This window comes from Oncorhynchus masou, unplaced genomic scaffold (assembly GCF_036934945.1).
Source record: "Oncorhynchus masou masou isolate Uvic2021 unplaced genomic scaffold, UVic_Omas_1.1 unplaced_scaffold_2636, whole genome shotgun sequence".
Lineage (NCBI taxonomy): Eukaryota > Metazoa > Chordata > Actinopteri > Salmoniformes > Salmonidae > Oncorhynchus > Oncorhynchus masou.
This window is the reverse complement of record NW_027016718.1, coordinates 27,583-52,812: the sequence shown is the minus strand read 5'-3', so window position 1 is coordinate 52,812 and position 25,230 is coordinate 27,583. Positions and strand designations below refer to the sequence as shown.

Sequence of the window (25,230 nt, the reverse complement as noted above, 5' to 3'; positions counted from 1 at the left end):
AAACACGACGGTTGGAACCAAAAATCTAAAATTTGGACTCAAAAGGACAGATTTCCACAGGTCTAATTAATGTCTATTGCTCATGTTTCTTGGCCCAAGCAAGTCTCTTCTTATTGGTGTCCTTTAGTAGTGGTTTCTTTGCAGTAATTCGCCAACGAAGGCCTAACTTACTCGAACTCTGTGAAGCATTTATTTGGGGCAGCAATTTGAGGATGGTATCTAATGAATGTATCCTCTGCAGCAGAGGTAACTCTGGGTCTTCATTTCCTGTGGTGGTCCTCATGAGAGCCAGTTAACTCTGATGAACTTATCCAGGTTTTTCCACCCCTGGTTGGGCAATCGATATGCTGATAAAACTTAGGGAGTCTTGTTTTCAGATTAGCCTTGTTAAAATCCCCAGCAACAATGAATGCAGCCTCCGGATAAATGGTTTCCAGTTTGCAAAGAGTTAAATAAAGTTCGTTCAGAGCCATCGATGTGTCTGCTTGGGGGGGGATATATACGGCTGTGATTATAATCGAAGAGAATTCTCTTGGTAGATAATGCGGTCTACATTTGATTGTGAGGAATTCTAAATCAGGTGAACAGAAGGATTTGAGTTCCTGTATGTTTCTTTCATCGCACCATGCCTCGTTAGCCATAAGGCATACGCCCCCACCCCTCTTCTTACCAGAAAGGTGTTTGTTTCTGTCGGCGCGATGCGTGGAGAAACCCGTTGGCTGCATCATCTGTGGATCTGTTGGGGTGGTCTAGGGTTTCTGGCATGACAGTGTTGATGGCCAGCCTTTCATAGCACTCCATGGCTATCAATGTGAGTGCTACTTGGCGGTAGTCATTTAGGAAGGTTACCTTTGCTTTCTTGGGCACAGGTACTATGGTGGTCTGCTTGAAACATGTTGGTATTACAGACTCAGGCAGGGATAGGTTGAACATGTCAGTGAAGACATTTGCCAGTTGGTCAGCGCATGCTCGGAGTACACGTCCTGGTAATCCTTTTGGCCCTGCGGCCTTGAGAATGTTGACCTGTTTAAAAGGTCTTGTTCACATCAGCTTACAGAGAGTGATCACACAGTTGTCCGGAACAGCTGGTGCTCTCATGCATGCTTCAGTGTTGCGTGCATCGAATCGGGTATAAAAAATACATTTAGCTCATCTGGTAGGCTTGCGTTACTGGGCAGCTCACGGCTGGGTTTCCTTTTGTTGTCCGTAATTGTTTGCAAGTCCTGCCACATTTGATGAGCATCAGAGCCAGCGTAGTAGGATACAATCTTAGTCCTGTATTGTCACTTTGCCTGTTTGATGGTTTGTCTGAGGGTATATCTCTTTATAAGCCTCCGGATTTGTGTCCCGCTCCTTGAAAGCGGCAGCTCTAGCCTTTGGCTTGGTGCGGATGTTGCCTGTAATCCATGGCTTCTGGTTGGGATATGTACGGTCACTGTGGGGGATGATGTCGTTGATGCACATACTCCTCAATGCCATTGGATGAATCCCGGAACATATTCCAGTCTGTGCTAGCAACAGTCCTCTAGCATAGCATCCGTGTCATCTGACCACTTCCGGATCACTGATATGTCCTGCTTTAGTTTTTTATTTGTAAGCAGGAATCAGGATGGAATTATGGTCAGATATTACAAAATGGAGGGCGAGCTTTGTATGTGTCTCTGCGTGTGGAGTGAAGGTGGTCTAGAGTTTTAGCGCCCCCTGTATTTCCCTTTCTTCATGTGAATAAAGGGGATTTGGGCCTCGTCTGGGAGCAACATTATCTCCTTCCTGTCAGACTCATTAAAGAAGAAAAAAAATATTGTCCAGGTGGAGATGAGTAATCACTGGTCTGATGTCCAGAAGCTCTTTTCAGTCATGAGAGACAGTAGCATCAATATTATGTACAAAATAAATTAATAACAATGCTAAAAAAAATAAACACAAAATTGAACAATTGGTCAGGAGTAAAACTGCAGCCATCCCCTCCGACGCCATTAAAAAAAAAACATTTATACATGGACTTTTATTGCTCATGAGTTATGAATAAAATAATCAATATAGCGAGCAGAGGGCTCTAAAAATGTGCTTTACATGACTTTCCAAGCACGACAACACACATTTAATCAAACTTGTTTATTGCATTATTAGACAGCAGTATAGCATGATAAATACAAAACAAGATTAACCTTAAATAAAAATGAAACATAAAATGTTAAACCACAGGGTTCCATAGGCTAGGTGAATAAGGCAGCTATGAGCTTTTTCAGTCAAAGTTAATGTGCCAAAGTTTGGTACATATCGTCACTGTCTGAGAATCATCTCATCTCCTAAACATCTCCTAAGCCATAATTACTAGCCAATGGAAGAGTCAACGCTGAAAGTGCATTAATTTAAACAATTTGGACACATGACCTGATTCTAATTAGACTGCAAGTAAATGGTAGAAGATTTGGCATGGTTTATGTTACTATATATATTAATATATATATAAAAAAGTGATAAAGGCTCTGAAACAAATATATATATATATATATATATATATTTATATATATTAATATATATATAAATATATTTATATATATTAATATATATATATATTTATATATATTAATATATATATTAAAATATATATTAATATATATATTAAAATATATATTTATATATATTATATATTAATATATATAGTAATATTAATATATTTATATATATATTTATATATATTAAAATATATATTAATATATATTTATATATATATTTATATATATATTTATATATATTAATATATATATATAAAATATATATTATATATATATATATATATATATATATATTTATATATATTATATATATATTAAAATATATATTAATATATATTTATATATATATATATTATATATTTATATATATTAAAATATATATTAATATATATTTATATATTAATATATATATTAATATATAAATATACGTAAATATATTAATATATATATTAATATATAAATATATATATATGTATATATATTAATGTATATATAAATATATATATAAATTAATATATATATATTAATATATATATTAATATAAATATATATATATATATATAATTTATATATATATATATTAATATATAAATATACATTAATATATATAATATATTAATATTATATATATATAAATAAATATATATATTAATATATAAATATATTTATAGATATTAATATATATTTATATATATATTAATTTATATATATATATTAATACATATATATATATATATATTAATATATATTTATATATTAATAAATATTTATATTAATAAATATTTATATATTGAGAAATATTTATATATTGATAAATATATATATATATATATATATATTAATAAATATTTATATATTAATATATATTTATATATTAATAAATATATATATATTAATAAATATTTGTATATTAATATATATAGCAGAGAATGTTTATAAGGCTTTATGGTGTTAAATTAAATCTTATTGGTAGGTCATGGAGGCCACAATCTTTACAAACAACTACAACAACAAAAAAAGGGTTGTTTTTGCAGCAACTCAAGCGATCTGAAAACTGAGCGATCTTGTTGTTTGACACAGTATGATCTTGAGTGAAACCAAAAATCCATCTCCATGTCTCAGAGACACGCATTGCGACGCAGCATAAAAGGCTTGTCAGCTAACAGGTACAGGTGAAGGAAATTCATACAGAACCTGAAATAAAATTCAGCCACAGGTTTATGTTGGTTTTGTTAATCCCAAAGTCCAGGTATTCATGTATTAAAATATCCTTTAGGGGGGGGGGCATTGGAAACACATTAGCACAGATGCCGATCGCGGTTAATTTTGGCTGGAAATATAATCAACTACCACACCACCAAGCTGGTTGACATCCCTTGGAAGGGAATATCTCCCCGGGACTCCACAGGCTTGGTGTAACACAGCAGTGTGTGTGATTGAGAAAGACGAGAGTGTGTGTGGCGGGAAGATAAGCAAGACATTCACTGTTTGGAGGGGAACGGTGCAGCCCCGAAAGGATCCAGCTCTACTGGCTGTGACGGCTGCTGTTCAGGCCCAGGGTGCTCCACCAGTTCTGTGAAGGGTACCGCTCCAAAGTCATCCATGATGTTCCCATCCCCATACACATCATGGAGGGAGCTAGTCCGAGGCCTGCCATTGGCCGAACCCATGTCTGCCTTGCTGTCCCCCAGAAGACCTTGGTACTGGTTAAGTCGGCTGCCATCCTGAGGACCAAAGGGATTGGCTCCGAAGGGGTCGACCTCATGAGGAAGGCTAGGCAGGGAAGCCCCTTTTCCTTTGTCGGTGTCTGCTATCGTTACGCCGCCGATGCCGATGTTCTCCTTGGAGTCTGAGGTGCTAAGGAACTCGTTGGAGCTCTGGGAGTCCCTCCTGCCGACCTTCTTGTGCCGGCGGACGCGCTCGGGGGTTCGGAAGCTGGGCTTGTTGTTCTTGCGACCGCCGCTGGTGCCACCAGAGAACTTCCTCTGACGTGAGGATAACTTCTGGAGGCTACGCTGCTTCAGCCTCTGCTGCTGGGGGCTGAGAGAATTCTCCAAGGCTGGACGGAAGATGTCCTCGGCACTCCTGGAGGTGGTTGGTGGCAGGCCCGTGGGGCCGGGCTGGAAGGGAGAGAAGCCGAACGGGTCGATGCTGTCAGGGGACACCGGCGGAGTCCGACCCGTAGAGAAGTCGCTGCTTCCAGTCTTGGAGAGGTTCCGGCTGAACGGAGCCTTAGTGAAGACGTCCAACTCCTCCTGGCTGGGCTGGTTGGCCTCCTGGCTGGGCTGGTTGGCCTCCTGGCTGGGCTGGTTGGCCTCCTGGCTGGGCTGGTTGGCCTCCTGGCTGGGCTGGTTGGCCTCCTGGCTGGGCTGGTTGGCCTCCTGGCTGGGCTGGTTGGCCTCCTGGCTCACCTGCCTGAAGGGAGCCGCGGAGAAGATGTCTGCGCTTTCTGTCGGAGCTGCCGCTGGAGGAAAGAAGGGCACAGCACCAAACACATCCTCACCAAACACGTCCACAATGCCACCGACACAAGGGGAAGCTCTAACAGCCACCACACCAGGTGACTCGGGAGGCGAATCGTGATTAGTGTGTCTTCTGACTCCAATCTCGGACTACCCTCATGGGTGGCAGTAGCCACTCCTCCTTTTAGCTTCCTAGTAAGTCCTTCCTTAACCTTCCCGGGTTCATAGTCTGAGTCGGAGCTGTGTTTGTCGTACTCTTCCTCAGCCTCTGAGTCCATCAGCAGAGGCCTATGTCCCAGCATCTCCGTTTCCTCCAAATCTTCCAGTTCGTTGAAGAACTCTCTGTGCTCGTTGTTCAGACCTTCGTCGTCGTCCGGGTCGTCTTCCTCCTCGCTGCTCTTAGGGGAAGGAGGATCTGACTCAAAGTCACTGTCTGATTCGTCACCACCTGGTTTGCGAGTCGTTTGTAAACCACCCATAGGAGAGTTTCTCCTCCTACTTGGTTTGTGCTCCTTCGCCACCGGAGGTTGCAGCACTTCCTCCTCCAGGGAAGGCCGGCCCACAGGAACAGGTACGGGGGCAGCCACTGGGCTACTGAGCTCTTCAATAGGCTGATCAGTGATCACACGAGAACCTGTTGGATTGAAGCAGACAAGAGAATTTGGTTAAAAGCCAATTACCGAGACGAAAATAAGAAGAAGCCAAATACACCCAAAGCCAGTAACCAAATATACAGTGCCTTGCAAAAGTATTCATCCCCCTTGGTGTTTTTTCCAATTTTTTTTAGCATTACTGTAATTGAAATAGATTTTTATTTGGATTTCATGCAATGGACATACACAAAATAGTCCAAATTGGTGAAGTCCAAAAAATGGTTTCAAGATTTTTTTTTTACAAAGAATGAAGTTGTGCGTGCATGTGTATTCACCCTCTTCGCTATGAAGCCCCTAAATAAGATCTGGTGCCACCAACTCAGAAGTCACATAATTAGTTAAATAACATCCACCGGTGTGCAATCTAAGTGTCACATGATCTCAGTATACACACACACACACCTGTTCTGAAAGGCCCCAGAGTCTGCAACACCACCAAGCAAGTGGCACCATCAAAACCAAGGAGCTCTCCAAACAGGTCAGAGAGTTGTGGAGAAGTACTACACACCTGGGACCGCCCAGTATTACACACCTGGGACCGCCCAGTATTACACACCTGGGACCGCCCAGTATTACACACCTGGGACCGCCCAGTATTACACACCTGGGACCGCCCAGTACTACACACCTGGGACCGCCCAGTATTACACACCTGAGACTGCCCAGTATTACACACCTGAGACTGCCCAGTATTACACACCTGAGACTGCCCAGTATTACACACCTGAGACCGCCCAGTATTACACACCTGAGACCGCCCAGTATTACACACCTGGGACCGCCCAGTATTACACACCTGAGACCGCCCAGTATTACACACCTGGGACCGCCCAGTATTACACACCTGGGACCGCCCAGTATTACACAGCTGGGACCGCCCAGTATTACACACCTGAGACCGCCCAGTATTACACACCTGGGACCGCCCAGTATTACACACCTGAGACCGCCCAGTATTACACACCTGAGACCGCCCAGTATTACACACCTGGGACCGCCCAGTATTACACAGCTGGGACTGCCCAGTATTACACACCTGGGACTGCCCAGTATTACACACCTGGGACCGCCCAGTATTACACACCTGGGACCGCCCAGTATTACACACCTGGGACCGCCCAGTATTACACACCTGGGACTGCCCAGTATTACACAGCTGGGACGACCAGGGTTGGGTTATAAAAAATATCAGAAACTTTGAACATTCCACAGAGCCCCGTTAAATCCATTATTATTAAAAAAATGGAAAGAATATGGCACCACAACAAACCCGCCCACAATCTCACAGACCAGACAAAGAGGGCATTAATCAGAGAGGCAACAAAGAGACCAAAGATCACCCTGAAGGAGCTGCAAAGCTCCACAGCAGAGATTGGAGTATCTGCCCATAAGACCACTTTAAGCCGTACACTCCACAGAGCTGGGCTTTACGGAAGACTGTCCAGGGGAAAAAAGCCATTGCTTCAAGAAAAAAATTAGCAAACACATTTGGTGTTTGCCAAAAGGCATGTGGGAGACTCCCCACACATTTGGAAGGTGGTACTCTCTCTGGTCAGATGAGACTAAAATTGAGCTTTTTGGCCATCAAGGAAAACACTGTCTGGCACAAACCCAACACCTCTCATCACCCTCCCCACATTAAAGCATGGTGGTGGCAGCATCATGATGTGGGGATGTTTTCATCGGCAGGGAAACTGGTCGGAATTGAAGGAATGATGGCACTAAATACAGGGAAATTCTTGAGGGAAACCTGTTTCAGTCTTCCAGAGATTATAGACTGGAACGGAGGTTCACCTGCCAGCAGGACAATGACTCTAAGTATACTGGTAAAACAACACTCGAGTGGTTTAAGGGGAATGGCCTAGTCAAAGCCCAGACCTCAATCTAATTGAGAATCTGTGGTATGACTTAAAGATTGCTGTTCACCAGCAGAACCCATCCAACTTGAAGGAGCTGGAGAAGTTTTGCCTTGAATAATGGGCAAAAATCCCAGTGGCTGGATCTGCCAAGCTTATAAAGACATACCTCAAGAGACTTGCACCTGTAATTTGCTCTACAAAGTATTGACTTCGGGGGGGGGTGAATAGTTATACACAAGATGTTTGTCTTATTTCTTGTTTTTTTCACAATTAAAAAATATTTTGCATCTTCAAAGTGTAAATTGTGTAAATCAAATGATACAATCCCAGACAAAATTAAGTCAGGCAACAAAATAGAAATTGGGGATTGACTTTCGCAAGTCACTAAACTCAGTATATTGTCTATGTTTTCTGTAACATTTTATTTGGTGCATGGATTTAAGATACATTTGGAAAAAATAATTGTTCAAAAGTTTATTTCAATTGACTGATTTCCTTATATGAACTGTAACTTGTTGAAATTGTTGCATTTTGGGCTTCCCGGGTGGCACTAAGGCTGTGCCACCAGAGATCCTGGTTTTGAGCCCAGGCTGTAAATATATATATGTAAAAATATATATATATATAAATAAAAGTATACACAAAAGTATCTTAAATAACTAATCGAGATTGTTTGTTAGAATGACTCATAACCAATTCACATTTACTGAGCAGGAAGTGACTACATAATAGACAGGGGTATTTCCACTGCCACCAAACCAAATGTCCGTAGCTAATGAAGAGAAATACTTGTACGAGTTACGAGATACATTCGCATGATAAAAATACCTCTTATCATACTATTAGTAGAAACATCGTGTAACATTCTACTGATCATAATTAAAGAGATATTTTAGTATACATTACACACACACACACACACACACACACACACACACACACACACACACACACACACACACACACACACACACACACACACACACACACACGACACATACAGACACACATACGACACATACAGACACATACATACATACATACACACACACATACACACATACACACGACACATACATACACACATACATACATACATACATACATACATACATACATACATACATACATACATACATACATACATACATACATACATACATACATACATACGACACATACATACATACATACGACACATACATACATACATACGACACATACATACATACGACACATACATACGACACATACATACGACACATACATACGACACATACATACGACACACACACACACACACACACACACATACACACATACATACATACATACATACATACATACATACATACATACGACACATTTTTTGGGGTTGGGCTGTAGCTAGAATACACCTCTGTAGTAAAAGTCCAACCACAAAAATAATCAAACACATTTGAGGCAAATCACCTAAAAACAGGACTTTTGAGACTGAAGGCCAGTGAAAACTACATCAACATGGCGAGTTTCAAATCAGTTTAATAAAGATAAATATAATTACAAACGTCAACAAAAAAATATATATATATGTCTCAACAGTCACACATTTAGCACTTCTCACTGCTAGTTTGTGACAAAATAAAATAAAACACTATTTTACCATCCTCTTCATTAACAAGATGTGTTACACACCAACTGTTCGGCTCTAACTTGCTAATAATTATATATTCCATCTGACCAATGAAATCCTCTGTTGTTGCAGCAAAAGCCTGCAGTTACGCAACACGGCCTGTATTCACAAAGCATCTAAGACTAGGTTGTGCTGATCTAGGATCAGTTTAGCCTTTTAGATCATAATGAATAATCCTATATTTTTTTTTTTGGGGGGGGAAGAGGTGTGTGAACCTGATCTTAGATCAGCACTGCTGCTCAGATTTCACAACCTCTTGGGTTTATTAGGGTTTATGTGGGACAGAACAGTGTTGTTTGGACTACAGAAGAGAGGGTACTTCCATACTAAGGTGTTAGAGCAGGACAGGAAGGGGACTTGCCTGCACTAGACAGGAAGGGGGAGGAGCCAAACAGGTCTTCAGGGGTGATTGGCTGCAGCGGTCGGTCTGCCTCCTGGCTACTGGTTCTCTCCAGACGTTTACCTGTTAAGACAGAGAGGTGGCCGTTAGAGGGGGGAGGAGGTGGCCGTTAGAGGGGGGGGGAGAGGTGGCCGTTAGAGGGGGGGGAGAGGTGGCCGTTAGGGGGAGGAGGTGGCCGTTAGAGGGGGGGGAGGTGGCCGTTAGAGGGGGGGGGAGGTGGCCGTTAGAGGGGGAGGTGGCCGTTAGAGGGGGTGGCCGTTAGTGGGGGGGGGACAGGTGGCCGTTAGAGGGGGGGGACAGGTGGCCGTTAGAGGGGGACAGGTGGCCGTTAGGGGGGGGACAGGTGGCCGTTAGAGGGGGGGGGACAGGTGGCCGTTAGAGGGGGGAGGGGTGGCCGTTAGAGGGGGGGGGTGGCCGTTAGAGGGGGGGTGGCCGTTAGTTGGGGGGGACAGGTGGCCGTTAGAGGGGGGACAGGTGGCCGTTAGAGGGGGGACAGGTGGCCGTTAGAGGGGGGAGAGGTGGCCGTTAGAGGGGGGGAGGTGGCCGTTAGAGGGGGGGGAGGTGGCCGTTAGAGGGGGGGGAGGTGGCCGTTAGAGGGGGGAGAGGTGGCCGTTAGAGGGGGGGGAGAGGTGGCCGTTAGAGGGGGGGAGAGGTGGCCGTTAGAGGGGGGAAGAGGTGGCCGTTAGAGGGGGAAGAGGTGGCCGTTAGAGGGGGGGACAGGTGGCCGTTAGAGGGGGGGACAGGTGGCCGTTAGAGGGGGGGGACAGGTGGCCGTTAGAGGGGGGGGACAGGTGGCCGTTAGAGGGGGGGAAGAGGTGGCCGTTACTAGTTGAAGATCTCTCTAAAAAAAGCTGTGTCAGAGATGGAATAGTAGAGCACGGGGAAGGTAAAGGACACTTGCTTGCTCTGAGGAGGTCGAACTCTCGGTCCAGCAGCTCCTCCTCCGTCAGTTTGGAGAAGTTGTCCTCTCCAAAGGGGTTCCATCGGGACATGTCAGGAGGGTGGCTCTGGGGGGTGACCAGGCTCTGGGGGGTGACCAGGCTCTGGGGAGGAGGGGTGGTCACCTTGAAGTCCACCAGAGGGCTTCTACTGGGGTGAGAGAGAGAGACAGAGAGCGAGCGAGAGAATTACTTTTGGTGTCTGTTACTAACCGAGACATTACAAAGACATTGCAGTAAAACCCAGTGGAGGTTCAGTAGGTCGAAGGATGTTACCTGGTGTTAGTGGACGGGGGCTCCACAGGGGACATAGGCCCAGGCCCAGCAGGGTTATAGGAGCCCGGGGGAAGCTGACACTCCAGAGGATAGGGCTGCTGGGTGGGGTGTTGATGCTGTTGCTGTGCAAAAGCCCGTTGGTACTGGTGCATCTGCCAGGGAGAAGGCGGTAACTAACGGTGACAGACGATCATAGACACCATTGATTTAATGTCTAAATCAAAAATGGGAGAACTACCGCTGGGAGGTATCAGCAGCAAAATGTTGTTGTTTTTTTTTAGATACTTTAATTAAAAAGTTTATAATGACACAACGCCGGAAAAAAAACTGCAAGTGATTTTGATCTGGAATGTTCTTGTTGTGGAATGCAACGACACAGTTTTTAACAGGGCAGGGGGGCCAAGATAGTAAACAGTTTGTCCAAGATGCCCTAAATAAAAAAACAGCACAGAAACAGAGCCATAGAACCCAGAGCACTGAAACAAGACTCTCTGCCAAGATTTCCAAGTGCAAAACAGAAGTGTCACTTCACAGTCAACTTCACCCCCCCCCCCTCCAAAATCCTGTTGAGTTACCCTCTGTGGCCAAACACCAGCCCTCCAAATACATACTTGTTAAGACAGAGGTACTTTTAGCTTGTTTTCCACCCAACGGTTACCATCGGTTACCATCTGCTTCATTTCAGCAGGAATCTGCTCCGTCCACACAGTCAAGAGGAGAGGGTGAACTCCACCGGTTCGCTGTGTGTGTGTGTGTGTGTGTGTGTGTGTGTGTGTGTGTGTGTGTGTGTGTGTGTCTTGCCGTGTTCAATGAAATTATACCAAGATCAGGCTGTGTTTGTCTGTTATACTGACCACTCATAACCACTGAGTGTTTAAGAGACATTAGAAAATAAAAAAAATGGGAAAAACACTCAACGTTGGAAGCAGCTACACATGTTATTTTTATAAATATATATGTTATTTATATATAAATGTCAGAGCATACTAAACTGAAAGTTAAAATGTTATTTTTATAAATATATATGTTATTTATATATAAATGTTGGAGCATACTAAACTGAAAGTTCAAATGTTATTTTTATAAATATATATGTTATTTATATATAAATGTCAGAGCATACTAAACTGAAAGTTAAAATGTTATTTTTATAAATATATATGTTATTTATATATAAATGTCAGAGCATACTAACCTGAAAGTTAAAATGTTATTTTTATAAATATATATGTTATTTATATATAAATGTCAGAGCATACTAAACTGAAAGTTAAAATATTATTTTTATAAATATATATGTTATTTATATATAAATGTTGGAGCATACTAAACTGAAAGTTAAAATGTTATTTTTTATAAATATATGTTATTTATATATAAATGTTGAAGCATACTAACCCACGAGGGTGACTGAAAGATGAACGAGGTTCACACTCCAGTCCAGTCGGGGGCAGTAATGCATCTAGCGTGATGTATCGTTGTAGTCTCTACCTTCTTGCCCTTTGTGCTGTTGTCTATGGCCATTAATGGTTGTACCCTGTTTTGTATTGCTCCCATGTTGTTGTTGTGTTGTGACCATGCTGTGTTGTAGGTCTCTCTATGTAGTGTTGTTACCATGCTGTGTTGTTGTCATAGGTCTCTATGTAGTGTAGTTACCATGCTGTGTTGTAGGTCTTTATGTAGTGTAGTGTTGCTGCCATGCTGTGTTGTAGGTCTCTCTATGTAGTGTTGTGTTGCTGCCATGCTGTGTTGTCGTAGGTCTCTATGTAGTGTAGTGTTGTTACCATGCTGTTTTGTTGTAGGTCTTTATGTAGTGTAGTTACCATGCTGTGTTGTTGTTGTAGGTCTCTATGTAGTGTTGTTACCATGCTGTGTTGTCGTCAAGGGTCTCTATGTAGTGTTGTGTTGCTGCCATGCTGTGTTGTTGTTGTTGTAGGTCTTTATGTAATGTTGTGTTGCTACCATGCTGTGTTGTTTTTGTAGGTCTTTATGTAGTGTTGTGTTGCTGCCATGCTGTGTTGTTGTTGTAGGTCTCTATGTAGTGTTGTTAACATGCTGTGGTGTTGTTGTAGGTCTCTATGTAGAGTTGTGTTGCTGCCATGCTGTGTTGTTGTTGTAGGTCTTTATGTAGTGTTGTGTTGCTACCATGCTGTGTTGTTGTAGGTCTTTATGTAGTGTTGTGTTGCTACCATGATGTGTTGTTGTAGGTATTTATGTAGTGTTGTGTTGCTGCCATGCTGTGTTGTTGTAGGTCTTTATGTAGTGTTGTGTTGCTGCCATGCTGTGTTGTTGTCGTAGGTCTCTCTGTATGTAGTGTTGCTACCATGCTGTGCTGTTGTCGTAGGTCTCTATGTAGTGTTGTGTTGCTGCCATGCTGTTTTTTTGTAGGTCTTTATGTAGTGTAGTTACCATGCTGTGTTGTTGTAGGTCTCTATGTAGTGTTGTTGCCATACTGTGTTGTTGTTGTAGGTCTTTATGTAGTGTTGTGTTGCTACCATGCTGTGTTGTTGTTGTAGGTCTCTCTTTATGTAGTGTTGCTACCATGCTGTGTTGTTGTTGTAGGTCTCTCTATGTAGTGTTGCTACCATGCTGTGTTGTTGTCGTAGGTCTCTATGTAGTGTTGCTACCATGCTGTGTTGTTGTCGTAGGTCTCTATGTAGTGTTGTGTTGCTGCCATGCTGTGTTGTTGTCGTAGGTCTCTATGTAGTGTAGTGTTGTTACCATGCGGTGTTGTAGGTCTTTATATAGTGCTGTGTTGCTACCATGCTGTGTTGTTGTAGGTCTTTATGTAGTGTTGTGTTGCTGCCATGCTGTGTTGTCGTAGGTCTCTATGTTGTGTTGCTGCCATGCTGTGTTGTTGTAGGTCTCTATGTAGTGTTGTGTTGCTGCCATGCTGTGTTGTTGTCGTAGGTCTCTATGTAGTGTAGTGTTGTTACCATGCGGTGTTGTAGGTCTTTATATAGTGCTGTGTTGCTACCATGCTGTGTTGTTGTAGGTCTTTATGTAGTGTTGTGTTGCTACCATGCTGTGTTGTTGTAGGTCTTTATGTAGTGTAGTTACCATGATGTGCTGTTGTAGGTCTCTATGTAGTGTTGTTGCCATGCTGTGTTGTTGTTGTAGGTCTTTATGTAGTGTTGTGTTGCTGCCATGCTGTGTTGTTGTAGGTCTTTATGTAGTGTTGTGTTGCTACCATGCTGTGTTGTTGTAGGTCTTTATGTAGTGTAGTTACCATGCTGTGTTGTTGTAGGTCTTTATGTAGTGTTGTGTTGCTGCCATGCTGTGTTGTTGTAGGTATTTATGTAGTGTTGTGTTGCTGCCATGCTGTGTTGTTGTAGGTCTTTATGTAGTGTTGTGTTGCTGCCATGCTGTGTTGTTGTAGGTCTTTATGTAGTGGTGTTGCTGCCATGCTGTGTTGTTGTAGGTCTTTATGTAGTGTAGTGTTGCTGCCATGCTGTGTTGCTGTAGGTCTCTATGTAGTGTTGTGTTGCTACCATGATGTGTTGTTGTTGTAGGTCTTTATGTAGTGTTGTGTTGCTACCATGCTGTGTTGTTGTTGTAGGTCTTTATGTAGTGTTGTGTTGCTACCATGCTGTTTTGTTGTAGGTCTTTATGTAGTGTATTTACCATGCTGTGTTGTTGTTGTAGGTCTTTATGTAGTGTTGTGTTGCTACCATGCTGTTTTGTTGTAGGTCTTTATGTAGTGTTGTGTTTCTACCATGCTGTGTTGTTGTCGTAGGTTTCTCTTTATGTAGTGTTGTGTTGTGGCCATGCTGTGTTGTTGTTGTAGGTCTTTATGTAGTGTTGTGTTGCTGCCATGCTGTGTTGTCATAGGTCTCTCTTTATGTAGTGTTGTGGCCATGCTGTGTTGTTGTTGTAGGTCTCTATGTAGTGTTGTGTTGCTGCCATGCTGTGTTGTCGTAGGTCTCTCTTTATGTTGTGTTGCTGCCATGCTGTGTTGTTGTTGTAGGTCTCTATGTAGTGTTGTGTTGCTGCCATGCTGTGTTGTTGTTGTAGGTCTTTATGTAGTGTTGTGTTGCTGCCATGCTGTGTTGTTGTAGGTCTTTATGTAGTGTTGTGTTGCTGCCATGCTGTGTTGTTGTAGGTCTTTATGTAGTGTTGTGTTGCTACCATGCTGTGTTGTTGTCGTAGGTCTCTCTTTATGTAGTGTTGCTACCATGCTGTGTTGTTGTCGTAGGTCTCTATGTAGTGTTGTGTTGCTGCCATGCTGTGTTGTTGTCGTAGGTCTCTATGTAGTGTAGTGTTGTTACCATGCTGTGTTGTAGGTCTTTATGTAGTGTTGTGTTGCTACCATGCTGTGTTGTTGTAGGTCTTTATGTAGTGTAGTTACCATGCTGTGTTGTTGTAGGTCTTTATGTAGTGTAGTGTTGCTGCCATGCTGTGTTGTTGTAGGTCTTTATGTAGTGTAGTGTTGCTGCCATGCTGTGTTGCTGTAGGTCTCTATGTAGTGTTGTGTTGCTACCATGCTGTGTTGTTGTAGGTCTCTATGTAGTGTTGTTGCCATGCTGTGTTGTTGTTGTAGGTCTTTATGTAGTGTTGTGTTGCTGCCATGCTGTGTTGTTGTAGGTCTTTATGTAGTGTTGTGTTGCTACCATGCTGTGTTGTTGTAGGTCTTTATGTAGTGTAGTTACCATGCTGTGTTGTTGTAGGTCTTTATGTAGTGTAGTGTTGCTGCCATGCTGTGTTGTTGTAGGTCTTTATGTAGTGTAGTGTTGCTGCCATGCTGCGTTTTTGTAGGTCTTTATGTAGTGTAGTGTTGCTGCCATGCTGTGTTGCTGTAGGTCTCTATGTAGTGTTGTGTTGCTACCATGCTGTGTTGTTGTAGGTCTCTATGTAGTGTTGTTGCCATGCTGTGTTGTTGTTGTAGGTCTTTATGTAGTGTTGTGTTGCTGCCATGCTGTGTTGTTGTAGGTCTTTATGTAGTGTTGTGTTGCTGCCATGCTGTGTTGTTGTAGGTCTCTATGTAGTGTTGTGTTGCTGCCATGCTGTGTTGTTGTAGGTCTTTATGTAGTGTTGTGTTGCTGCCATGCTGTGTTGTAGGTCTTTATGTAGTGTTGTGTTGCTGCCATGCTGTGTTGTAGGTCTTTATGTAGTGTTGTGTTGCTGCCATGCTGTGTTGTTGTAGGTCTTTATGTAGTGTAGTTACCATGCTGTGTTGTTTTAGGTCTTTATGTAGTGTTGTGTTGCTTCCATGCTGTGTTGTTGTAGGTCTTTATGTAGTGTTGTGTTGCTGCCATGCTGTGTTGTTGTAGGTCTTTATGTAGTGTTGTGTTGCTGCCATGCTGTGTTGTTGTAGGTCTTTATGTAGTGTTGTGTTGCTGCATTGCTGTGTTGTTGTAGGTCTTTATGTTGTGTTGCTGCCATGCTGTGTTGTTGTAGGTCTTTATGTTGTGTTGCTGCCATGCTGTGCTGTTGTAGGTCTTTATGTTGTGTTGCTGCCATGCTGTGTTGTTGTTATCGTAAATAAGAATTTGTTCTGAACTGGCTTGCCGAGTTAAATAATAGTTGGTTGCCAATTGCCAAATCCACAGAAGAATGCCATGCGGTGTTGACAGAAAACGAACTGAACACTAAGTTTCCTCTTTAATCTGTGGATTTAATTGTCGGGAATAGAGATCAAAACGATTCTGTGACTACAAAAACGTTTCAAAATGCTGTAAAAGATCCACACAAAAAATACACGAATACAACAACCCAATGTATATCTCCCAGCAACAGCTAGCTAGCTAAAATGTCCATGAATGTTTGTTTTCGACCTTTCGTCCCCAAATGAAAACATGACCTGAAAACGTGACTTGCGTGTCTGGTGGGGATTCAACCAACAACATGGAGGCAGTTCGATCACCATTTGAAAGTTGAGAAGACCCACAAAAGGCTGCATTTCCTTTATAAAAGCCAAATTAGACAATGGACGTGGCTCTTACCATGGCTGCGTAGTGTGTCTGTTGTTGCTGATTCATGGGCTGCATCATCACCGGTTGTTGGAGCAGGGCCTGCTGCTGCTGCTGCTGTTGGAGCAGGGCCTGCTGCTGCTGCTGTTGGAGCTGCTGTTGGAGCAGGGCCTGCTGCTGCTGCTGTTGGAGCTGGGCCTGCTGCTGCTGCTGCTGTTGGAGCTGGGCCTGCTGAAGGGTCTGCTGGTACTGTTGAAGGTACAGAGATAGTTTAGATTTCTCTAGATGATTTATACACACACACACACACACACACACACACACACACACATACATACATACATACATACACACATACATATATAGTTAGATCATGTGGCTCTCTGTACAGTTCAGGAAAACAAAGGACAGTCTATCACCTTGCAGGGCAGTGTTACTAGTAGTGGGTGGAGCAGCTTTGACACTGATTTTGCGTTGTGTTGCAAAACGTTTCTGTTTCTTTGTTGGTTGTTGCTACGGTGTCATCGTGTGAGGGTGACTCAGTAGTACCTGAAGGTATTGGAGCTGCTGTGGATGGACAGGGTGAAGCGGATCTCGTTGTTGCAGACGTAGGTCCCCAGGCTGCAGCTGCTGGAGGACCCTGTTGGATGTCTGTGGCGTCACCGGTTGCCCATTCCCTGGGGTGGTCGCTATCATAAAGCGTAGAGATATTTCATTGTTCATTTTGTAAAAAAAAAAACAGAACCTAGTATCGCAAAAAGCCGCCTTGATGCCGGATGCTTACTTTAGAATATCGGTGCACCGATGACTGTAAATCAAATGTTTATTGGTCGAGTACACATATTTGCAGATGTTTCCGTAGGAGCAGCGAAATGCTTGTGTCTCTAGCTCCAGCAGTAATACCTAGCTAACTGCTTCATGTCTAGCTCCAACAGTAATACCTAGCTAACTGCTTCATGTCTAGCTCCAACAGTAATACCTAGCTACCCGCTTGTGTCTCTAGCTCCAACAGTAATACCTAGCTACCCGCTTGTGTCTCTAGCTCCAACAGTAATACCTAGCTAACCGTTTGTGTCTCTAGCTCCAACAGTAATACCTAGCTAACCGCTTGTGTCTCTAGCTCCAACAGTAATACCTAGCTAACTGCTTGTGTCTCTAGCTCCAACAGTAATACCTAGCTACCCGCTTGTGTCTCTAGCTCCAACAGTAATACCTAGCTAACCGCTTGTGTCTCTAGCTCCAACAGTAATACCTAGCTAAATGCTTGTGTCTCTAGCTCCAACAGTAATACCTAGCTAACTGCTTGTGTGTCTCGCGCCAACAGTGCAGTGGTAATATAGACAGTAGTTATACAGGATGGTGTGTATAGACAGTAGTTATACAGGATCGGGTGTATAGACAGTAGTTATATAGAATGGTGTGTATAAGTATAGACAGTAGTTATATAGGATGGTGTGTATAGACAGTAGCTATACAGGATGGTGTGTATAGACAGTAGTTAAATAGGATGGTGTGTATAGACAGTAGTTATATAGGATGGTGTGTATAGACAGTAGTTATACTAGGATGGTGTGTATAGACAGTAGTTATACTAGGATGGTGTGTATAGACAGTAGTTATATAGGATGGTGTGTATAGACAGTAGATATATAGGATGGTGTGTATAGACAGTAGTTATATAGGATGGTGTGTATAGACAGTAGTTATACTAGGATGGTGTGTATAGACAGTAGTTATATAGGATGGTGTGTATAGACAGTAGTTATATAGGATGGTGTGTATAGACAGTAGTTATATAGGATGGTGTGTATAGACAGTAGTTATACAGGATGGTGTGTATAGACAGTAGTTATATAGGATTGTGTGTATAGACAGTAGTTATATAGGATGGTGTGTATAGAAAGTAGTTATATAGGATGGTGTGTATAGACAGTAGTTATATAGGATGGTGTGTATAGACAGTAGTTATATAGGATGGTGTGTATAGACAGTAGTTATATAGGATGGTGTGTATAGACAGTAGTTATATAGGATGGTGTGTATAGACAATATAGACAGTAGTTATATAGAATGGTGTGTATAGACAGTAGTTATATAGAATGGTGTGTATAGACAGTAGTTATATAGGATGATGTGTATAGGTGTGTATAGACAGTAGTTATATAAGATGGTGTGTATAGACAGTAGTTATATAGGATGGGGTGTATAGACAGTAGTTATATAAGATGGTGTGTATAGACAGTAGTTATATAGGATGGTGTGTATAGGCAGTAGTTATATAGGATGGTGTGTATAGACAGTATAGACAGTAGTTATATAGGATGGTGTGTATAGACAGTAGTTATATAGGATGGTGTGTATAGACAGTATGGATAGAAAATGTGTGGACAGCAGTAGTTATATAGGATGAGCCTAGACTAATATACAGTATATACATATGAAGTATGTAAACATTATTAAAGTGACTAGTGTTTAATGACTATGCACATAGGGCAGCAGTCTCTAAGGTGCAGGGTAGAGTACTGGGTGATAGCCGGCTAGTGGGGTGATAACAGTGACTAAGTTTCAGGGCAGGGTATTGGGAGGAGTCTGGCTAGTGGTGACTGTTTAACAGTCTGATGGCCTGGAGATAAACAGCTTCTATCAGTCTCTCGGTCCCAGCTTTGATGCACCTGTCCTGTCTCGGTCTGCTCGATGGTAGCGAGGTGAACAGGCCGTGGCGCTGATGATCTGAGAACCTTGATGATCTTCTTGGCCTTCCTGTGACATTTGTAGAAGATTGTGATGGTCTTCGGGGGCGAGGCACATTTCCTTCAGACTGGGATATGGAGAGATTGAATATGTCCGTAAACACCACAGCTGAGCATGCTGGGAGGACGCGGCTTGGGATGCCGTGTAGGGCGGCAAGGGTGTACACTTTTAAATGACTTACTCACGTCAGGCCACAGAGAACAAAAGCACTAAGTCCTCTTCAGTGTCGATGTTTATTTCCTCAAAGCAGGAAGAGAATGTTGTTTAGCTCGTCCCGGAAGCGTAAGCTCGCGGGATCAGGAGGCTTTGCAAGGCTATTGTCCCCCCCCCCCCCCCCCCACAGTGAGGTGCAGTGCTCATGGGGGGGCACTTAAGGGTTCAGTGCCCATGGGGGGGGGGGCACTTAAGGGGTTTCAGTGCCCATGGGGGGGCACTTAAGGGTTTCAGTGCCCATGGGGGGGCACTTAAGGGTTTCAGTGCCTTGCTAAAGGGCACAAAACGGCAGATAAAGAAAACAAGCACAGTAAAATGTTGACCGCTCACCTTTCTGCCCATTGCTGACAGGTACAGAAGGCTCAGCTGTAGGGGTGACAATGGGCGTGGCAGCTGTAGGGGTGACGATGGGCGTGGCAGCTGTAGGGGTGACGATGGGCGTGGCAGCTGTAGGGGTGACGATGGGCGTGGCAGCTGTAGGGGTGACGGCTGCAACAGGAATGGGCAGCACATAACTGTTTGTAGCTTTGGGTCTCTGTCTCGGAGTGATGGAAGTTGCCGTTGGGCCCACGGACTCTGTGATTCTGGAGCAGAAGAACACGTTTAGGTTTGGGGAACTTGATCTCTCTTTCTTATAACCTTGATTATTTTTTTTTATTTTTTTTTACATTCTCCTTGAGATTAAATCCCTTTTTGCTAGAGACCTGAGATTTACATTGCAGAATATCTATAACACACGGTGACATACCTGGCTTTCGTCATACTCTTCCTGGCAGCGAATTGGCTGGCTGTGAGCGGCTCAGGAAGTGACGTGGGGAGAGGAGAGTTCTGTAGGAGACAACGTGATGTTACACAACCATCATCTCAACCTAACTAACTCAGGGTGCATTGTGGGGAAAGGAGAGCTCTGTAGGAGACCACCGGCTGCCCATTCCCTGGGGTTGTCGCTATGATAAAGCGTAGAGATACAATTTGATCAGGAATACAGTGTAGGCATTGTTAATGTTGTAAATGACTATTGTAGCTGGAAACGGCTGATTTTTAATGGAATATCTACATAGACGTATAGAGGCCCATTATCAGCAACCATCACTCCTGTGTTCCAATGGCACGTTGTGTTAGCTAATCCACGTTTATCATTTTAAAAGGCTAATTGATCATTAGAAAACCCTTTAACAATTATGTTGGCACAGCTGAAAACTGTTGTTCTGATTAAAGAAGCAATAAAACTGGCCTTCTTCAGACTAGTTGAGTATCTGATGTGTCAGCATTTGTGGGTTCGATTACAGGCTCAAAATGGCCAGAAACAAAGAACTTTCTTCTGAAACTCGTCAGTCTATTCTTGTTCAGAGAAATGAAGGCTATTCCATGCAAGAAATTGCCAAGAAACTAAAAGATCTCGTACAACGCTGTGTACTACTCCCTTCACAGAACAGCACAAACTGGCGCTAACCAGACTAGAAAGAGGAGTGGGAGGCCCCGGTGCACAACTGAGCAAGAGGACAAGTACATTAGAGTATCTAGTTTGAGAAACAGTCGCCTCACAAGTCCTTAACTTGCAGCTTCATTAAAATAGTACCCACAAAACACCAGTCTCAACGTCAACCCTGAAGAGGCGACTCCGGGATTTGTCAACTTCTAGGCAGAGTTGCAAAGAAAAAGCCATATCTCCGACTGGCCAATAAAAATAAAAGATTAAGATGGTCAAAAGAACACAGACATTGGACAGAGGAAGATTGGAAAAAAAGTGTTACGGACAGACTAATGTATATTTTGAGGTGTTCGGGATTACAAAGAAGAACATTCGTGAGATGCATACAAAAATGAAAAGATGCTGGAGGAGTGAACCATCTGTCAAGTCTGGTGGAGGCAATGTGATGGTCTGGTGGAGGCAATGTGATGGTCTGGTGGAGGCAATGTGATGGTCTGGTGGAGGCAATGTGATGGTCTGGTGGAGGCAATGTGATGGTCTGATGGAGGCAATGTGATGGTCTGGTGGAGGCAATGTGATGGTCTGGTGGAGGCAATGTGATGGTCTGATGGAGGCAATGTGATGGTCTGGTGGAGGCAATGTGATGGTCTGGTGGAGGCAATGTGATGGTCTGGTGGAGGCAATGTGATGGTCTGATGGAGGCAATGTGATGGTCTGGTGGAGGCAATGTGATGGTCTGGTGGAGGCAATGTGATGGTCTGGGGGGCTTTGGTGGTGGTAAAGTGGGAGGTTTGTACAGGGTAAACGGGATCTTGAAGAAGGAAGGCTATCACTCCATTTTGCAACGCCATGCCATACCCTGTGGACGGCGCTTAAATGGAGCCAATATCCTCCTACAACAGGACAATGACCCAAAGCACAGCTTCAAACTAATGGAGTGGCCAACACAGTCACCGGATCTCAACCCTATTGAGCTGTTGTGGGAGCAGCTTGACCGTATGGTACGTAAGAAGTGCCCATCAAGCCAATCCAACTTGTGGGAGGTGCTTCAGGAAGCGTGGGGTGAAATCTCTTCAGATTACCTCAACAAATTGACAACTAGAACACCAAAGGTCTGCAAGGCTGTCAGTGCTGCAAATGGAGGATTCGTTGAAGGAAAATTATTATTTAAATGTTTTTTTTTAAATCATTATTTATAAAACCTTGTCAACGTCTTGACTATATGTCCTATTAATTTTGCAACTCATTTCATGTATGTTTTCATAGAAAAAAATAATTTCTATTTGATCCCAAAGTTTTGAATGGCAGCGTGCATCTGTCACAATGGAAGAACAGCGACTTACAAAGAGATTTGGCACAGGACACTCCTTTCCAGCTAACTTGAAGGCAAAGTAGGACACTTGATAGATGTCTGGTCTCTTCTCATGGTCAGGCTCAAGCATATATCCTGGAGGAGACATGGGAGAGAGGATATATAGTTTACTATAACCTGGAGAAGAGGTGGGAGTAGAGGGGACATATAGTTTAATATAGCCTGGAGTAGAGGGGACATATAGTTTAATATAACCTGGAGTAGAGGGGACATATAGTTTACTATAGCCTGGAGTAGAGGGGACATATAGTTTAATATAACCTGGAGTAGAGGGGACATATAGTTTACTATAGCCTGGAGTGGAGGGGACATATAGTTATATATAACCTGGAGTAGAGGGGACATATAGTTTAATATAGCCTGGAGTAGAGGGGACATATAGTTTACTATAGCCTGGAGAAGAGGTGGGAGTAGAGGGGACATATAGTTTACTATAGCCTGGAATAGAGGGGACATATAGTTTACTATAGCCTGGAGAAGAGGTGGGAGTAGAGGGGACATATAGTTTAATATAGCCTGGAGTAGAGGGGACATATAGTTTAATATAGCCTGGAGTAGAGGGGACATATAGTTTACTATAGCCTGGAGAAGAGGTGGGAGTAGAGGGGACATATAGTTTACTATAGCCTGGAGTAGAGGGGACATATAGTTTACTATAGCCTGGAGAAGAGGTGGGAGTAGAGGGGACATATAGTTTACTATAGCCTGGAATAGAGGGGACATATAGTTTACTATAGCCTGGAGAAGAGGTGGGAGTAGAGGGGACATATAGTTTAATATAGCCTGGAGTAGAGGGGACATATAGTTTAATATAGCCTGGAGTAGAGGGGACATATAGTTTACTATAGCCTGGAGAAGAGGTGGGAGTAGAGGGGACATATAGTTTACTATAGCCTGGAGTAGAGGGGACATATAGTTTAATATAGCCTGGAGTAGAGGGGACATATAGTTTACTATAGCCTGGAGAAGAGGTGGAGTAGAGGGGACATATAGTTTACTATAGCCTGGAATAGAGGGGACATATAGTTTACTATAGCCTGGAGAAGAGGTGGGAGTAGAGGGGACATATAGTTTAATATAGCCTGGAGTAGAGGGGACATATAGTTTAATATAGCCTGGAGTAGAGGGGACATATAGTTTACTATAGCCTGGAGAAGAGGTGGGAGTAGAGGGGACATATAGTTTACTATAGCCTGGAGTAGAGGGGACATATAGTTTACTATAGCCTGGAGAAGAGGTGGGAGTAGAGGGGACATATAGTTTACTATAGCCTGGAATAGAGGGGACATATAGTTTAATATAGCCTGGAGTAGAGGGGACATATAGTTTACTATAGCCTGGAGTAGAGGGGACATATAGTTTACTATAGCCTGGAGTAGAGGGGACATATAGTTTACTATAGCCTGGAGTAGAGGGGACATATAGTTTACTATAGCCTGGAGAAGAGGGGACATATAGTTTACTATGGCCTGGAGTAGAGGGGACATATAGTCTACTATAGCCTGGAGAAGAGGGGACATATAGTTTAATATAACCTGGAGTAGAGGGGACATATAGTTTACTATAGCCTGGAGAAGAGGTGGGAGAAGGCATGTACATTTTTTACATTGGTTACAGAGTGAACCGTAAAGGGTTTGAAATAGATCACCACCTCTGTACGATCCAATATCCCCAGAGGTAAAACACAGTTCGCCACAAGGTGGAGCTATTGACTAATATTTGTACTGAAGGACTAACAGTGGGTGTGTGAAGAATGAATGACAGTCTGATTTGGGCAAATGAATCGGACAGTTGTGTGTTTACACATCAGAAACATTCACGTGACAATGGTCAATGTCGTTGAATTATTATACTGCTTGACAGCTTTGTGGTTAGTGTGTTGCTGAGGGACAAGGCAGATGGACTTACTGATTGACAGCTTTGTGGTTAGTGTGTTGCTGAGGGACAAGGCAGATGGACTTACTGATTGAGAGCTTTGTGGTTAGTGTGTTGCTGAGGGACAAGGCAGATGGACTTACTGATTGAGAGCTTTGTGGTTAGTGTGTTGCTGAGGGACAAGGCAGATGGACTTACTGATTGAGAGCTTTGTGGTTAGTGTGTTGCTGAGGGACAAGGCAGATGGACTTACTGCTTGACAGCTTTGTGGTTAGTGTGTTGCTGAGGGACAAGGCAGATGGACTTACTGCTTGACAGCTTTGTGGTTAGTGTGTTGCTGAGGGACAAGGCAGATGGACTTACTGATTGACAGCTTTGTGGTTAGTGTGTTGCTGAGGGACAAGGCAGATGGACTTACTGATTGACAGCTTTGTGGTTAGTGTGTTGCTGAGGGACAAGGCAGATGGACTTACTGATTGACAGCTTTGTGGTTAGTGTGTTGCTGAGGGACAAGGCAGATGGACTTACTGCTTGACAGCTTTGTGGTTAGTGTGTTGCTGAGGGACAAGGCAGATGGACTTACTGCTTGAGAGCTTTGTGGTTAGTGTGTTGCTGAGGGACAAGGCAGATGGACTTACTGATTGACAGCTTTGTGGTTAGTGTGTTGCTGAGGGACAAGGCAGATGGACTTACTGATTAAGCAGTGCAACTTGAAGGAGAATTTGGAATTGTCGGGAACGACAAAGGTTCCCTCACATATGGCGACTTGACTCTCCCCGAACGGGAGCGAGAAGAAACACAGCTTGTACAACAAGCAACCAAGAGCCTGAAAGAGAAGAAACACAGCTTGTACAACAAGCACCCAAGAGCCTGAAACAGAGAAACACAGCTTGTACAAC

General features: G+C 43.2%; 1 protein-coding gene across 1 annotated transcript in view; it reads right to left on the bottom strand.

Annotated features, from left to right (window-relative positions):
• Positions 1-3,447: 3,447 nt before the first annotated feature.
• Positions 3,448-25,230, bottom strand: part of LOC135539084 (BMP-2-inducible protein kinase-like) — a 44,695-nt gene continuing 22,912 nt past the window's right edge. Inside the window, 11 exon segments of the mRNA XM_064964944.1 lie at positions 3,448-5,095; positions 5,098-5,615; positions 9,527-9,628; positions 10,467-10,651; positions 10,780-10,931; positions 16,722-16,937; positions 17,238-17,377; positions 19,983-20,236; positions 20,401-20,480; positions 22,428-22,531; positions 25,025-25,157. Coding sequence (XP_064821016.1) covers positions 4,001-5,095; positions 5,098-5,615; positions 9,527-9,628; positions 10,467-10,651; positions 10,780-10,931; positions 16,722-16,937; positions 17,238-17,377; positions 19,983-20,236; positions 20,401-20,480; positions 22,428-22,531; positions 25,025-25,157 — 2,979 coding nt within the window. The 3' untranslated portion in view covers positions 3,448-4,000.